The following is a 17590-nucleotide window of genomic DNA, read 5'->3' as shown; positions in this document are numbered from 1 at the left end:
GTTAGAAGCTTGGTCCTGCCGGCTCCTGCTGCAGGCTCTGCCCCCACCAGCAGCCAAGCTCCCCCCTCCCCCGCCTCCTCTCCCGAGATGCTGTGTTCCCGCCCCTCCCCCTCCCAGCGCTGCCCCCGCTGCCAAACAGCTGTTTGCCAGCGCTCAGGTCTCTCCAGGAGGGAGGGGGAGGGGCGGGAGAAGAGGCAGGGGCAGGGCCTTGGGGAAGAGGGTGGAATTGGAGGAGGGCAGAGCAAAGGCGGGGCCCCCCCACTCCCCTTTCACATACCCCCACCAGCCCCCTGCCATGAGCTGCTCAGGGCAGGGAGCTGGGAGCACCCTGACGACCCCAGCCCCCTGCTCTGACCCCTGCACCCCCTCGCACACCCCGAGCCCTGACTCCTGCACACACACACACCTCCACATCCCCACCTGCACCCCTCGCACCACACGGGATCTGCCCCAGGTAAACGCTCCACACCCCAACCCCCTGCCCCAACCCTGAGCCCTCTCCTGCACCCTAAGTCCAGGCTAGACCCTACACTCCAACCCCCAGCCTGCTTCTGTACCCTAACTTCTTTCCAGACCCTGCACTCCCAGCCCTGAGCCCCCTCCTGTACCCTAAGTCCTGGCCAGACCTCACACCCCAACTTTTTTGTACATGTTTTTTATAAAGGGCTCGTCTTCAAAGCACTTCACACTAGTTAGCTAATGGCACAAACACTATTTGGAAAGATCAATAAGTGGTCTGCCGAGACCCTCTGCGATTTTCAAGTGGTCTGTGGAAAAATAAGTTCGACGACAAAACCAGTCAAGGTCCCTCACTTTATTTTCATTTACTTGCTATTTCTTATAGGAGGAGGATGAAGGAAAAAAGGATGAAAAATGGGGGCGGGGGGAGATAAGAGCGAATGTTCTTTTCCATGGCTGGGTCCCAAGGAGGGGCCCCAACAACGAAGTTGAGCACAGGGCCCCACTAACACTAAAGCCGCCACTGAACTGCAACGGGGGCAGATAGATTCAGGGATGATGGGGGTGGCCATGCTGGATGGATCAGCTGGGGGAGGCAAGGGGCTCCAGAGGGGGTAGATCTTGGGGCGGGGGGGGAATTGTGTGGGCACAGAAAGAGATAGACCCAGCCGGGATGGGGTGGAGGAGCTGGGGTGCAGTGGAGTAAACCCAGCTGAACAGTGCTGGCGCCAGTCTCTTTGGCTCATTGCATCTCTGCCCTGGCAGGGACCTCGTGGGACTGGCCCCCCAGCCCTGAGGAACTGCAGCCAATGCCTGAGGCTGGGAGCCACCTGGCAGCGCCCACACAGCTACAGTTGCTTTCACCATTTTCCCCATGGCCAGGAGCTGCCAACCCACCCTCTAGCACCTGCCTCCCTGAGCCATCGGGCCAGGCCTCAGCCCAGCCTCCGTGGCACCAGCCCAGAGCTGAGGCACACACAGGGAATGCGAGCTGCTCCCCACACAGGGAGGCAATTGTCTGCGGCGCCCACCCAAGCTGCCTCTGGCACAGAAGCCAGTGTCTCAGTGCCCTGGGCAGCTGCGCAGGGGAACACAGCGCTCCCACAGCCCCAGCCAGGAGGGGAAGCCCAGCCCCGGAGCCAGCTGCCCCACTAGCAGATCCTGCCTGGTCTCGTGGCTCCCCCAGCAGCCAGTTCCAGCTGCTGCTGAGGAACAGGCAGAAAGCCCCTGGCCTAGGGCCATTGTGGTGTCTCCTGCCTATGGAGGGGGTTTCACTACATCCCACCAGCCGGGGGCTAGCTCATATCCTGAGGCAGGAGTGTAACAGGATAGAAGTCTTTAAGGTCCCCCGGCAACTCTCATCAGCTCAATGTTTCAGCCTGCCCTCAAATGCTGCTGAGCTCCTGGCCTCAGAGACATCCTGTGGCAGGGAGTTCCACACGGTAACACATGCTGGTGCGAAACACAACAGAGTCATAGCAGGGGGAGCAGAGGGCATGGCCCAGCCACAAAAGGGTCAATCTGCTCACAGAAGCACCGAGCCTTCCACATCTCTGACCAGCCAATGGAAGTTTGTGCCAATAATGGAATTGCTTCAAGCTGGTGTCTCATTGGCTGAATGGGTTGCTACTTCTGGGAGGAGCTTGTTTAATTTTTGTATTTGGTTGGTTGTTTTAAGTATCCCCCATTAGATTTGAGCCCTTGATCAAACACTAAAACCAACTGTTTACTGCCCTCTGCTGTGTGGAATCAGGATTGCTCTCCTGTGTGTCATAGCCCCATAGTGCTAATGGGGATTCTCCAATAGCCAACTGAGGCAGAGAGGCAGCCACATCTCTCTGCTCAGCAGAATCTGGTTACTCATGGCTCGTGGCCAGGGGATTGTCTGGAAATGACTCCCAGAGGGTGCTGCATGGGGATCGGTGACAGTGCCCTCTAGTGGCTGAGCCCAGAGTGGACAGGAGGCCAGCCAAGCGCTCCTGAAGCTCAAGTGCTAGGGACCCTGGCCAAGGGGGCAGGGATCCCATCCCCGCTCCCTGTGTGCGTGCATGGGGGGGAGGGAGGGAAGGAAGTCACCCAGTAATCTCCCCTCCATTGGCTGCAGCAAATGGCCCTGCCCCACATGCTCGCCCCAGCCCCTGGCCCCTAGTCCTCCCCCTGCTCTAACCCAGCTCTCACAACGAAGCTGCTGCCAGGTTTGGGCCAGGAAAGATGGGCAGGAGTCCTGGGTTCTCTTTCTGGCTCTGGCACGGCCTTGGCAAGCCACTTCCATGCCTCAGTTTCAGGGGGTGCATCATGGCAGATCCTCAGCTGGGAGGGGCCCCGGAAAGAGCCGGGGGCAGGGCTGGCTGCTGGGCGAGCATTCTGCGCTCTCAGCCCCAGAGGGTGAGGGGCTGAGGGTCACAAGTTGGTCACAGCCTGGAATGAAGGACCAGCACACACACCCCTCCCACGCCCCGGGCCGGGCACAATGCCAGCCTGTGCAGTCCCAGCCCCTCCCAGCAGAGGGTGCTGTGGGAGAGATTCCAGTGGGGCTCAGCCGACAGGGTACAGAGGCAGGTTCCGTCCAATAAATCTCCACTCCCCACTGAGGTATAAATACATTTATTACAGGGAGCGCAGCCTGCGTCTGGGGGTCGAGGGTGGGGACGGGGGAAAGTCAGGAAGACTTGGTCTTCCCCTCTAGGGTCTGGGGGGGGCAGCTCTGAAACTACTTCCAAAGCTCATTTCCACTGCTCAGCTCAGGGATGCCCCCCAGGTCCGATGGGGGAGCCTGCCAGTAAGATCCACCTACACAACCAAACTCAGGGCATGTGGGGGAGGCTGGGGGGTGGGTTGAGGCTGCAACAAGCCCTGCTCACCCTTCCCCGCTCCCCTAATCGACAGAGCACCCGCCAGCTCCCAGCTGCCCACCTTGGCTGAGTCTCCCCCTGCAGACAAGAGGGGGTTACTGCACCCCCAAGAGCACCCTGCCCCTCCAGGCAGGACAGGGGGTGCACCGACTGTCAGGGTGCCATGGGAGGGGTTAGCTATGAGAACCTAGGGAGTGAAGCCCATGAGCCCCCAGCCTAGACAGGCAGAGGTTGCTGACAAATCTCCCTGCCCCCTCCTGCAGGGATATCTCCTTCTCTCGTTATTTATTAAGGCAAAAGATAGATTGCTCCCCACAGGGCCACATCCAGCTCAGGACAGAGAAGCCCTTGCCCATGCCCAGCTCTGCCCCACAGGAGGCATGGGCTGTGATGGCAGGGGGGAAGGATTCGCCAGATCCAAGCCCATCACCCCAGCCCCAGGAACGACTCCTCCCTCAGCTGGACATGCAGCCGCACTGGGCAGAGGGGACAACCCTGCCCCCCGGGGCCAAGCTGGGGGTTGGGAGCTGCTCCCGCATAGCTTGGCTCTGCCAGCCTGGGAACACCCATGGGGATGCCCCGGAAAGGGTGTGACACAGGATTTGGGGGAAGGAAGCTGGGCAGAGCCAGAGGGAGCTGGCGAGTTCCCCTCAGGGGGCTACAGTCCCCAAGGAGCTTTCATGGGGGCAATGGGGATCGGAGTACAAGTGTCCTCCCCCTCCTGGCATAGGGAGGGGCAATCTCAGAGGGCTGACAGGAGGCATTGTCGACCCCCTCCCAGCGACCATCAGGCAGTGGAGGCAGGGAAGCTGTGGAGTGGGGGGAGAGGAAGAGGTTGTGGGGAGGGGCGTGGCCTATGTGGGGATGACGTTGGTGGCAAACAGGATGATGAGGAGGATGATGATGATGGCCACAATGACACAGATGATGGCGATCATCTTGATGTTCTTCCACCAGTACTTGCGGGCCACCTTCTGCGAGGTTGTCTTGAAGTGTTCAGACTGGGAAGAGATGCCGGGGGGGGGGGGGGGGTTAGCACCACGCTGACCCAGAATCTCCAGCCCCTGCCTGGCGTGGCCCTAGGCCACTGGACAGCCCCCCACCTTCCGAGGGCAGCTCTAACCAGAGGGATTGCGGGGGGGGACATCTGCTCCCCCTCAGGGCGAGGCAGCATCTGGACACAGACTCACTGGGCTGGTAGATCGGGCCAGCACTGGCCTTAATCCATATCTACATAGGCCACCCCAGTTTGGTGCTGTGGTACCAGACGCACCCATTGGACTGCGCTCGCTGCATCAGAGCCATCGCCGGTGGGGTTTGCCAGGACATTTTCTCTTGCTGTAGCTACACTGGGACAGCGGTGGGCCCGGGCTCTCCAACATGGTGGATGGGAATCTGGCTTCCACCGCTTTAGCTCACATGGGCAGATCTGCGGGCATGAGCAATGCCGGCAGGTGGGTCCACGTGCGGGCACTGCCCCAGCTCTGCTCTGCCAAGCCAAACTGGCACCGGGGAGCTATGGGCATGTTATTCCAGAGCTGACCACTAGAGGGTGCTTGCAGCTGCTGGCACTGGCCCATGCTGGGCACCACGTTAGATGGGCCTGGGCTGAGAGCCTCAGATAAGCAGCGCCAGCGCGGGACAAAGGGCAGCGCAGGGACAGTGTCTCGCTGGCTGCCAGGGTTTATCAGTGGCTGAGCAAACAGCCCCTCCCCACAGTGGTCCCTGCCCACAATGCACATGGGCAGGGACCAGCAGGATCTGAATCACCCCCACGCCTCAAGCTTGGCGCCAGAGCCTCCAGAGCGAGGTTAGGGGTCATGGCGGTGCCCAAGCCTGTTTTAGCCTGGGTGGCCCCAGAGCCAGGGGCACCCTGTGCCAGGCCAGAGCAGCACCCAGGCCTTTGCCCAAACCCCCTATCAGGCTCCAGTCGCCACCCTCTGCAAATCAACTCCAGTCTTGGGGTTCCCCATCCTGCTCCCCATGACCTAACCAGGAACCTCACGAGCACAGGATCAGGGTCTCCCCAGCCTGCTGCTCCCCGGTCCCCTCCCCGAACCAGGGCTCACCGTCGCCTCCAGGTCCTCGGTCTTGTTCCGCAGGTGGTCCAGGTTCTCGCCCCTCGCCAGGATCCGCTCCACGTTTTGTGACATGATGTTTTTCACCCCCTCTACCTCGCTCTGCAGGTTCTTCACCCGGTCAGTTGCCATCCCGCTGCCACCGGTGCCCTCCTGCAGGGACAGCCCCCGCCAGGGGTCACAGGGAGAGCAGCACACACGGCCTGGGCAAAACCTCTGGGGCCCAGAGAAGGGAGGCCCCAAGGTGAATGGGGGAAAGGCCCTCAAGAAGCCAAAGGGGTGCTGATCACAGGGCAACGCCCAGGGTTCTGGGGCCCAGCTGCAGCCCTGTCCCTCTGAGGAGCTCAGAATGCTTCACAGACTCCATTTGAGCCCCACAGCCTACTACGGGAGAACAATCATGTGGGGAAACTGAGGCAGCTGATGTAACAAACCCAAAGGCAGGGCAGAACCAGGAATAGAACCCAGGAGTCCTGTCTCCCAGCATCCCCACACCCCTCTCAGTGTCAGGAATAGAAGCAGGTGTCCTGGCTACCTGATCCCTGCTCTAACCACTGGACCACAACACCTCAGCCAGCGTGAGCAAGGGAGAGGAGACAGCTGGGGAAGGAGGGCGCCTGGCCCAAGGCCAGGGGGGTCCAGGAAACAGAGGCAGCGTCACAGGCACAGAGGCCGAGGGAGGTCCCACAGGGCAGGACTGGGCACTGGGGAGTTCTCTGGGCGATGGGGCAGAGCAGCCCCCGGGGTGATTGCTCTGCCCCACCCCCCACACTTATCACTGCGGAACGTCAACAAGGAACTTCCAGCATGCGTCACGTCTCCACCGCCAGCTGGACTCACCCAGCCGGACCGGTCGGTCCGAGCAATCTCCCCCCCAGCAGTTATGCCCTCTGCCTGCAGGGGGTGCAGGGCAGGGGGAAGCAGGTGTGACACCGCCAGCCCAGTATGGCCCAGGGCAGACCCCTCTGCAGGGATGGAGAGGGGGTCTGTCTCCAAAGCCCTGCTTGGTCCTTTGCCCCCCTCAGAGCAGAAACCCAGCAAACACAGCCCACCCAGGGGCCTGGGACAGTCCCAGGATGGGAGCACCCCCTGAGCCTGTGAGACCCAAAGGTGGGGACAGGGTCAGAGCCACCCCCTTGTCTCCTCCCTCTCCTGCTGAGCCCGATCCAAGCGGCTGGGCTGGTCAGACCCAGGCACGTCGGGCTGGGCAGGTCCCAGGCTGGAATCTCAGAAATGCTGCCCGGGGCCAGTGCCCAAAGTACGTCAGGCACATAGGATTGGAGCCCGCCCAGCGCCCAGGGCTGAGCTGCCCAGCGTGGGCCGGAGGGAACCCCATGGGAGCCCCAGGGTCTGAGTCCAGAAGCCTGCAGAGGGAACCCCCTTTAGACTGGCCCTGGCTGGCAGCACAACTGCCACCTCCCCTTTCCGGCCATTCATAGCAGCTCACCCGGGCTCCCGCTCAACCCCCCAGCACCTGCTGCATTTAGCCCCACACTGATCCCCCAAATCTGACCCAGTTTTTAACCCAGGACTGGCCAGAGGTGGCCAACATGGCTCCAACACGGGGGAGGAGGAGGGACACCCCTGCCCCTGGAGAGGTGGAACCCCAGGAGGAAGCAGACAGGGTAGGGGCCAGAGCACCCCTCCATTCCCGCCGTGTGGCTCCTTTAAGGGAAACCTCTCCACTGCCAGGGCACCTTGGCAACACGTGGGGCACCAGAGCTCCTTCCCTTAACCCTTCAGGTCCCAGGCCACTCCCCCCTTCCCCCCAAGTGCTCTGGACTGGGGTGTTCTACGCAGCCAGGGCCAGGAATTAACCCCTTCTCCCCTGACTCAGGTGAATTAGTGACCCCAGATGCAGGGGGCTGGACGTGCCAGCAAGCCTGGGCACATTAATCTTTTGCCTTCTGCCCTTTGCTTTGCAGCTGCTCAGAGACAGCTCAGATGGACAGTCCACGGCTCAGAGCCCTCTGCCCCCTCAGTGGGGGATCATGGCTAGTGGGGCCTCAGAGGCACCAGTCCTTTGGTAACTACCCCTTAAAGACTCCCCAACGCCCAGGCCCCTGCATCTTCCCAGCCCCCGGCAGCCCCACACAGCGGGCAGCTCAGGCCAGGAGCCCCCCGAGCCTGTGGCCCCTTTTAGACCCAGCCCGGCCTCCATCCACCCCACCCATCAACACTGCCCCCAAACGCCCACTGAGTCATCCCCCCTTCCCACCCTGGGCCCAAAATAGCCCTGCAATTCAGGGGGCCCTGTCCCCCACCTGGGGCCGGCTCAGCCTGCAGAACAGGGCTTGGGGTCTGGAGTCCCCCAAGTGCGGCAGGAACCGTTAGGCCACCCACTTCCTCTTTCTAGGCAGCTCTGCAGGGATGGGGGGCGAGGCGGAGGGGGAGGGGCTGATAATGAGACCCAGCACCCGGGGGGGCAGGGAGAAAAGAGAGGGGGGCATGCAGCTCGAAGTCTGTGGATCCATGGGGTCCTTGGCACGGGACGCAGCCAGGAGCCTGTTACTTTGGAAGTCGGGGTGGGGGGGGTCCCTCTGGGCTCAGGAATGACCCTGCTCCTGCGTCCCCTTTGGGAAGCTCCCCACCCCCATTCCCTTCCTGGAAAATATCCCGGCTGCCCCCTTCCCCTCTCCACGCTGGCTGCACCCAGCCCCTCCCCACAGCAATCGCTACCTGCACCCAGCCTCTGCCCGGCCGTCCAGCCGCCACTTTGGAGACGGCCCAGGGAGCAGCCTGCAGCGCCGAGCGCGCAGTTCGGGTCCTTTGTCTCAGCAGCACCCGCTTCCTCCCTCTGTCACCCGGACCCTGCCCTCTACCCCCCTCCCCCCAGAAGCCACCAGAGCCACAGCTGGGAGCCAGGACGCCTGGGTTCGCTCCGCAGCACTGGGGGGGGGGGGAGTAATGGCTGGTGGTTAGAGCGCAGGCAGGTCACTTAACACCCCCCTACCCCAGCGGAGAAGGCGGGCGGGGGGGGGGTTAAGTCGCTGCCCGGCTCTGGAGGGTTGTTAGCCTGGCGGGATCCCCGCCAGCAGCTGTTTCCAGTCCGCTCCCCCGCGGCCGCCGCTCTCCAGCCAGCTCCCGAGCCCCTCCCCGCGCGGAGTCACTCCGGATCCCCTCCGGGCGCCGGAAACCCGTGTGAATCGGGGGGCCGGGGCAGATCGGGGCTGGCCCCCGGCCCGAGTCCCCGATCCCGGGCGCTCACCATGCTCCGGGGGCTCCGCTCTCGCCGCTCCGGCCACTTCCTAGTGCGCTAAATTTCAGCCCAAACTTCCTGCTTCCTGCAGCCCGGCCCGGCCCGGCCGGTCCCCAGGTGCGAGGGGCGGGCCCAGCTCCTGCTGCTGCCTTTAAAGAGACCCGGGCCGGGCCCAGCTCCCGGGGACGGGGGGGACCCAGCGGGGTTCGGGGCCCGGCACAGAACCGAGGTATTGGTCCCCAGCTTTGCTTGCCCCCTGGCTCCCCCAGGCCACCCCTGCGAGGCTGTCACTCACAGACCTGTCCAGGAGACCCAGCCCCCCTGGGGGGCAGCCCCCATCCCAGCAGGCTGCTTCTGTGCACTGGGCTAGTGCATTAGGGTTAAGGCTGAGGCCTCCCCCCACAGAGGGCTGTGGTGAGTCGGGGGGAGGGGCATCGGCGGAGCTGGGGGGCCCAGGAGTAGCAGGGGCTGTGAGTCAGGGGGGAGGGGCATCGGCGGAGCTGGGGGGCCCAGGAGTAGCAGGGGCTGTGAGTCGGGGGGAGGGGCATCGGCGGAGCTGGGGGGCCCAGGAGTAGCAGGGGCTGTGAGTCGGGGGGAGGGGCATCGGTGGAGCTGGGGGGCCCAGGAGTAGCCGGGGCTGTGAGTCAGGGGGGAGGGGCATCGGCAGAGCTGGGGGGCCCAGGAGTAGCAGGGGCTGTGAGTCAGGGGTGAGGGGCATCGGCTGAGCTGGGACAGGAAACTCTCCTGGGTGGGGGGAGCTCTGCCCACTCCGTGTCCCATCCCAGCCTGGCTGACACCAGCTGGTACAAAATGCTCCTCGGGCTCAGGGCAGGGCATGTCTAGCGGAGGTGGATCCAGATAGAAACTGCCCCGCTCTGGCAGGTGGAGCTGACCAGAGCCCAGCACTGCAGGGAGCAGATGTCCCGGGGCTGAGGCTGCTGAGTGGAGCTGGTGTGGACCCAGATCCAGCCCAGTCACTGAGGGGGACAATGGTGGTGCCCTGCTGGCAGACTGTAGGCCCGGACACATTGGCAGGGGCAGGAACTGCTGGGCCACTGCCTCACTCTGGGGAGAAGCCCATCTATCTCCAGCACTAACACAAGTGCCCATCTCCTGCTTGTACACACCCCCAAGGAGTGCCAGGCCCCTGCCCTGTGTTTGGCAGGTAGAGGGTTAAACTCCGCCCAGATCAGGGGGTACTGGGCTGCAGAGAAAGTCAGCTGAGGTGGGGGATGGGGCCCAGCAGCTACTGTCCCCCCTGGGTCAGGAAGCTGGGTGAAAAGGGTTTGGAGGTTTTGCAGGTGGGGAGGACAGTGAAAAGTGGCCGGCGGGGCTGTGGAGGATGCTGGTGCACGGATTGATGGCTTTGCACGCCCTAGTGACTCTACCTGATCCGGGCCCCCCATGGACCTGTTGGCTTTTCTTGAAGGCCTGGTCTCCCAGCAGCGCCCAAGCTCTGTGTCGCCCACCCTGCCTCTGGCACTGATGCAGCATGGGAACTCCACACGGCTGTGTTACCACCCTACACCCTGCTCACGCACCTTCATCTCCACAAGGGCACCTGATGGGTCCAATTCCGACATACTCTGCAGCCTTCCCTCCCTCCTGCAAACAGGAGAGCCGGCAGGGGTCACAGGGGCACAGCTCCTCTCACAAGAAGGCCTCTGGTGCCATGCTACCGTCTCTCTGGGTTAAGGAGGCTGCTCCCCTCCAGCCTCCATCCCCCAATCACCCTTCACACCCTTTCCTTTCTGTTACAGTTGTAATCAACTCTCATGCTCCAGGGCTGATGGCCCCAAGGGTCAGGCAGGAATTCCTATCCTGCCATACAGTATCATGCAACAACTACGGGCAGCATAGGAGATTGGGTTTTCCAGGGCTCCTGAAGCAGCTGGTGCTGGAGACAGGGTACAGCAGTGGATGAGTCACTGTTGATCTGCTCTAGCCCTGCCTGCTCACAGCATGCAGAACTTGGTTTAAACCTGATGGAAACTGGCCAGACATAACCAAAGGAGAAAAGGGACAGACCCAAGCCCAGGAAGAGGCTATTTCAGTGCAGTGTTTCCAGATGGCTGAAGCTGAGCCCCGCTTTGTGGAAAATTAATCTAGCCATGCCACGTCCCCTCCTCCGACATATCTATCTCCCATGCTGTCCCCCCCCACCTAGCCCTTTGTACTCTGATCCTTCCTATTCCCTCTGGAATAGTTAAGTGTTGCCATTTAAAGTGAGAGCAGTGGGCACTGGAGTTAGCCCTCACTGGAATGTTCATCCCGCACGCTCGCTGCTATGTATAAATATTTGCCTCTTCCCTTCAGAGTGGACGAGCAGGAAGAACCAGCCAGGCTCTGCAGTGGGAGCAAAAGGTGTTGGGGTTTGCACAGGGCTGGGGAGCGAAGCAAAGACCAGGCTGTGTCGCTGGCAGGATGGAAATGCAGCTTCAGAGGCAGATGAGAAATGTAGTTGGGTGGGAGGGAGACGTGATTGGTGGTTCTGCAGGCCGCACCCCCAGCAATCTCTGTTTACAGCTTCCCAGCCCTGGGTAATTGTCACTATTAAAGTGTGTTGGTTTATGACACTGTGAGGGGGGAGGGCTAGCTCAGTGGTTTGAGCATTGGCCTGCTAAACCCAGGTTGTGAGTTCAATCCCTGAAGGGGCCATTTAGGGATCTGGGGCAAAAATTGGGGGTTGGTCCTGCTTTGAGCAGGGGGTTGGACTAGATGACCTCCTGAGGTCCCTTCCAACCCTGATATTCTATGATCAGTGACCCAAAGCAGCAGCGCTGGTACCTGGCCCTTTCCTGGGGGATCCCAATGAGATTTATCAACATGAAGGCATTCTGCCTCCCCCCCAAGAGGAGGGGTCAGTCTCATCGACCCCAGCCCACAGCAGGGGAAACTGAGGCACAGAGAGGGAAAAGGCCAGAGTCACACAGTGAGTCAAGAACATAACCCAAGAAGGTTGTATTAGGTTTGAGTCCCCAGTCTCCTGCTTGAAGCCGTAGATCACACTCCCTTCCCAGAGCCAGGCATAGAACCCCACTCCCAGAGCTGGGAAAACCCAGGAGTCCTGACTCCTGCCACCTCCCGGCCCTAACCACTATACCCCACCAGAACCCAGCCCTCCTGACCCCAAGGAAGACTGTTCTTCCCCCAGCCCACACACTAGTTCTGCCTGGTGCCTGTAGCAAACTGTTAGGTAAGGAAAATTAACATTAACATTAGATTACTAAAAAAGTCTCTAAATAAAATAAAAAAAATACTTGTTTAAATTGCAAAAAAAAAAAAAAAAAAAGGCCTGCATTTTTGTACCAAATGTTTTTAAAATGGTTTATTAAAATACGGAGGCACTGTTTTCCACTCCCTGTTTTTGTGTTATGTCTGTTCTTAACTCCACATCTCTTGGTTAACACCCATACCCATAAAAAAGTTAGTAAAGCATTACAATTTGCTCAACGTTATCTACAATAAAAAAAAATAAACATGCATCTATAATAAAAAAAATTTTAACATAAAAACAATGGGCTGCTTCGTAAATAAATCTGTAACGCAACAAAACTATCTATAAAAACCTACTACTTTTACCTAAAGGCTGCTGGTTCTCTTTAAAAACGGGCTGCTCTCCATTGTTGCGTGCACGCTTCAGTAAAAAGCTCGGTGTTCGGATCTTGCTGGTGTTGCCTGTCTCTCTCCGGTCAAACAACGAACCATGCCATCCGGGGCTCAAGTCCTCAACAAAACCAAGTTTCAGAGTAGCAGCCGTGTTAGTCTGTATTCGCAAAAAGAAAAGGAGTACTTGTGGCACCTTAGAGACTAACACATTTATTAGAGCATAAGCTTTCGTGAGCTACAGCTCACTTCATCGGATGCATTTGGTGGAAAAAACAGAGGAGAGATTTATATACACACACACAGAGAACATGAAACAATGGGTTTATCATACACACTGTAAGGAGAGTGATCACTTAAGATAAGCCATCACCAACAGCAGGGGGGGGAAGGAGGAAAACCTTTCATGGTGACAAGCAGGTAAGCTAATTCCAGCAGTTAACAAGAATATCAGAGGAATATCATTCTCTACGTAAAAGAATGAATGGACACAAATCAGACGTCAAGAATTATAACATTCAAAAACCAGTTGGAGAACACTTCAATCTCTCTGGTCACTCGATCACAGACCTAAGAGTGGCTATCCTTCAACAAAAAAGCTTCAAAAACAGACTCCAACGAGAGACTGCTGAATTGGAATTAATTTGCAAACTGGATACAATTAACTTAGGCTTGAAGAGAGACTGGGAATGGATGAGTCATTACACAAAGTAAAACTATTTCCCCATGGTATTTCTCCCCCCCACCCCACCGTTCCTCAGATATTCTTGTTAACTGCTGGAATTAGCCTACCTTGCTTGTCACCATGAAGGGTTTTCCTCCTCCCCCCTCCCCCTGCTGCTGGTGGTGGCTTATCTTAAGTGATCACTCTCCTTACAGCGTGTATGATAAACCCATTGTTTCATGTTCTCTGTGTGTGTGTATATAAATCTCTCCTCTGTTTTTTCCACCAAATGCATCCCATGAAGTGAGCTGTAGCTCACGAAAGCTTATGCTCTAATAAATTTGTTAGTCTCTAAGGTGCCACAAGTCCTCCTTTTCTTTTAACAAAACCAAGTTGCCACATTAATTTCATGGAAGCAGGGGGACAATCTGATTAGCGCCCCACTCCTAATGGATGTCTCCTTATCTCAGGAGAAAGAACAGGAGGACTTGTGGCCCCTTAGAGGCTAACAGATTTATTTGAGCAGAAGGTGAGCTACAGCTCCCTTCATGGGGTGCAGTCGGTGGAAAATACAGCGGGGAGATGTTCTCTGTGTGTGTCTATAAATCTCCCCGCTGTATTTTCCACCGACTGCATCCGATGAAGTGCGCGGTCGCTCAGGAAAGCTTCTGCTCCAAGGTGCCACAAGTCCTCCTTTTCTTTTTGTGAATACAGACTAACAGGGCTGCTACTCTGAAACCTCTAATAAATGTGTTAGTCTCTAAGGGGCCACGAGTCCTCCTGCTCTTTTTGCGGACACAGCCTAACACGGCTGCTCCTCTGAACCCTGTCTAGTTACTCGCGATAAGCCGCTGCCCACTGCCCAAGCCAGCCGGACGGGGGGCGCAGCATAAGGCCAGGGCCGGACGGTGATGCCAACAGCCCCATTAAAGGCCCCGGCCTCGGCCGCAGGGGGGCACCGGGCTGGTCACTACACGGGGGGCGGCGGCCACGAGCCCCAGGGCAGCACTTGCGGGGCGCGGCGGGGAGCGGGTGCCTAGGGGCAGAGGTCCCGGGTGGGGGGTCCCGGGGGCGCCAGGACCCCGAGCGCGGGGCTGTCTCGGAGCGGGAGGACCCAGGCGTCCGGGATAGGGCGCGGGGGGGAGGGGCCCCGCAGCGGGAGGAGGCGGGGCTGGATAGGGCCCCGGACGCCTGGGTTCCGCCCCCGCTGCACCCGGCTCAGCGCGGGCAGCGGGGAGGAGACCCCCGGAGCGGGCCCCCCGGGGCGGCCGGAAAGCGCCGCCACCGCCCGCCCCGCGCTTGCGACACTCGCCCGCCCCGCGCTTTGCGGCCGCCTCGCTGGTGACGTGTCCGCGGTCAAGGGGCTCGCGCGGGAGCGTCTCCTAGCAACCGGGGCGGGGCGCGGGGAGCCGCGCGTGACATGGAGGCGCCGCGGGGCCGCGCGGCAGGTACCGGGGTTCGCAGCCGGACTCCTGGGTTCCCGCCTGGCGCCGCAGCCCCCGCCCCGCCCCCCGGCCCCGGCCCCGGGAGGGAGCCGCGTGCTGGGTCCCGCCTGGTTCTCAGCCTGCCCGGGGCTGTGGGTCGGGAGTGAGGGGCGCCGGCAGGGGGCTGTGGGTCGGGAGTGAGGGGCGCTGGCTGGGGGCTGTGGGTCGGGAGTGAGGGGCCGGCAGGGGGCTGTGGGTCGGGAGTGAGGGCGCTGGCTGGGGGCAGGGTGTGGGTCGGGAGTGAGGGGCGCCTGGCAGGGGCTGTGGGTCGGGAGTGAGGGGCGCCGGCAGGGGGCTGTGGGTCGGGAGTGAGGGCTGCTGGGCAGGGGCTGTGGGTCGGGAGTGAGGGGCGCTGGCTGGGCCGGCAGGGGCTGTGGGTCGGGAGTGAGGGGCGCTGGCAGGGGGCTGTGGGTCGGGAGTGAGGGGCGCTGGCAGGGGCTGTGGGTCGGAGTGAGGGACGCTGGCGGCCGGCAGGGGGCTGTGGGTCGGGAGTGAGGGGCGCCGGCAGGGGGCTGTGGGTCGGGAGTGAGGGCTGGCTGGGCAGGGGGCTGTGGGTCGGGAGTGAGGGCGCTGGTGGCAGGGGGCTGTGGGTCGGGGAGGGGGCGCCGGCAGGGGCTGTGGGTCGGGAGTGAGGGGCGCCGGCAGGGGGCTGTGGGTCGGGAGCGAGGGGCGCTGGCTGGGCCGGCAGGGGCTGTGGGTCGGGAGTGAGGGGCGCTGGCGGCGGCAGGGGCTGTGGGTCGGGAGTGAGGGGCGGGCCGGCAGGGGGCTGTGGGTCGGGAGTGAGGGGCGCTGGCTGGGGGCAGGGGGCTGTGGGTCGGGAGTGAGGGCGCTGGCAGGGGCTGTGGGTCGGGAGTGAGGGCGCTGGCAGGGGGTGTGGGTCGGGAGTGAGGGGGCTGGCAGGGGGCTGTGGGTCGGGAGTGAGGGGCGCCGGCTGGGGGCTGTGGGTCGGGAGTGAGGGGCGCCGGCAGGGGGCTGTGGGTCGGGAGTGAGGGGCGCCGGCAGGGGGCTGTGGGTCGGGAGTGAGGGGCGCTGGCTGGGCCGGCAGGGGGCTGTGGGTCGGGAGTGAGGGGCGCTGGCTGGGGGCTGTGGGTCGGGAGTGAGGGGCGCCGGCAGGGGGCTGTGGGTCGGGATGAGGGGCGCTGGCAGGGGGTGTGGGTCGGGAGCGAGGGGCGCCGGCAGGGGGCTGTGGGTCGGGAGTGAGGGGCGCCGGCTGGGCCGGCAGGGGGCTGTGGGTCGGGAGTGAGGGGCGCCGGCAGGGGGCTGTGGGTCGGGAGTGAGGGGCGCCGGCTGGGCCGGCAGGGGGCTGTGGGTCGGGAGTGAGGGGCGCTGGCTGGGCCGGCAGGGGGCTGTGGGTCGGGAGTGAGGGGCGCTGGCAGGGGGCTGTGGGTCGGGAGTGAGGGGCGCCGGCAGGGGGCTGTGGGTCGGGAGTGAGGGGCGCTGGCTGGGCCGGCAGGGGGCTGTGGGTCGGGAGTGAGGGGCGCTGGCTGGGCCGGCAGGGGGCTGTGGGTCGGGAGTGAGGGGCGCCGGCAGGGGGCTGTGGGTCGGGAGTGAGGGGCGCCGGCAGGGGGCTGTGGGTCGGAGTGAGGGGCGCCGGCAGGGGGCTGTGGGTCGGGAGTGAGGGGCGCCGGCAGGGGGCTGTGGGTCGGGAGTGAGGGGCGCTGGCAGGGGGCTGTGGGTCGGGAGCGAGGGGCGCCGGCAGGGGGCTGTGGGTCGGGAGTGAGGGGCGCCGGCAGGGGGCTGTGGGTCGGGAGTGAGGGGCGCCGGCTGGGGGCTGTGGGTCGGGAGTGAGGGGCGCCGGCAGGGGGCTGTGGGTCGGGAGCGAGGGGCGCTGGCTGGGCCGGCAGGGGGCTGTGGGTCGGGAGTGAGGGGCGCTGGCTGGGCCGGCAGGGGGCTGTGGGTCGGGAGTGAGGGGCGCCGGCAGGGGCTGTGGGTCGGGAGTGAGGGGCGCTGGCTGGGCCGGCAGGGGGCTGTGGGTCGGGAGTGAGGGGCGCTGGCTGGGCCGGCAGGGGGCTGTGGGTCGGGAGTGAGGGGCGCCGGCAGGGGGCTGTGGGTCGGGAGTGAGGGGCGCTGGCTGGGCCGGCAGGGGGCTGTGGGTCGGGAGTGAGGGGCGCTGGCAGGGGGCTGTGGGTCGGGAGTGAGGGGCGCTGGCAGGGGGCTGTGGGTCGGGAGTGAGGGGCGCCAGGGGGCTGTGGGTCGGGAGGAGGGGCGCCGGCAGGGGCTGTGGGTCGGAGCGAGGGGCGCCGGCAGGGGGCTGTGGGTCGGGAGTGAGGGGCGCAGGCAGGGGCTGTGGGTCGGGAGTGAGGGGCGCTGGCTGGGCCGGCAGGGGGCTGTGGGTCGGGAGTGAGGGGCGCTGGCAGGGGGCTGTGGGTCGGGAGTGAGGGGCGCCGGCAGGGGGCTGTGGGTCGGGAGTGAGGGGCGCCGGCAGGGGGCTGTGGGTCGGGAGTGAGGGGCGCCGGCAGGGGGCTGTGGGTCGGGAGTGAGGGGCGCCGGCAGGGGCTGTGGGTCGGGAGTGAGGGGCGCCGGCAGGGGGCTGTGGGTCGGGAGTGAGGGGCGCCGGCTGGGGGCTGTGGGTCGGGAGTGAGGGGCGCCGGCAGGGGGCTGTGGGTCGGGAGCGAGGGGCGCTGGCTGGGCCGGCAGGGGGCTGTGGGTCGGGAGTGAGGGGCGCTGGCTGGGCCGGCAGGGGGCTGTGGGTCGGGAGGGAGGGGCGCCGGCAGGGGGCTGGGGGCTGTGGGTCGGGAGTGAGGGGCGCTGGCTGGGCCGGCAGGGGCTGTGGGTCGGATGAGGGACGCTGGCTGGGCCGGCAGGGGGCTGTGGGTCGGAGTGAGGGGCGCTGGCAGGGGCTGTGGCGAGGGGGGCGCTGGCAGGGGGCTGTGGGTTCGGAGCGAGGGCGCCGCAGGGGCTGGGTCGGGAGTGAGGGGGCCGGCAGGGGGCTGTGGGTCGGGAGCGAGGGGCGCTGGCTGGGCCGCAGGGGGCTGTGGGTCGGAGTGAGGGGGCTGGCTGGGCCGCAGGGGCTGTGGGTCGGAGTGAGGGCGCCGGCAGGGGGCTGTGGTCGGGAGTGAGGGGCGCTGGCTGGCCGGCAGGGGCTGTGGTCGGTGAGGGACGCTGCTGGGCCGGCAGGGGCTGTGGGTCGGAGTGAGTGGCGCTGGCAGGGGCTGTTGGTCGGGAGTGAGGGGGCCGCAGGGGGCTGTGGGTCGGGAGTGAGTGCCCGCAGGGTGTGGGTCTGGGAGTGAGGGCGCCGCAGGGGCTGT

The 17590-nt window shown here is 63.3% G+C and overlaps 1 protein-coding gene across 1 annotated transcript; it reads right to left on the bottom strand.

The window, feature by feature from the left end:
• Positions 1–3047: 3047 nt before the first annotated feature.
• Positions 3048–7878, bottom strand: VAMP8 (vesicle associated membrane protein 8). The gene is given in 5 exon segments (XM_043503046.1): positions 3048–4312; positions 5381–5542; positions 7654–7701; positions 7704–7784; positions 7786–7878. Coding segments are annotated over 5 exon segments (516 nt in total). The 5' UTR covers positions 7864–7878; the 3' UTR covers positions 3048–4165.
• Between the last annotated feature and the right edge of the window lie 9712 nt (positions 7879–17590).

This window comes from Dermochelys coriacea, chromosome 26, assembly GCF_009764565.3.
Source record: "Dermochelys coriacea isolate rDerCor1 chromosome 26, rDerCor1.pri.v4, whole genome shotgun sequence".
Lineage (NCBI taxonomy): Eukaryota > Metazoa > Chordata > Testudines > Dermochelyidae > Dermochelys > Dermochelys coriacea.
This window is presented reverse-complemented; position numbering and strand designations above follow the sequence as displayed.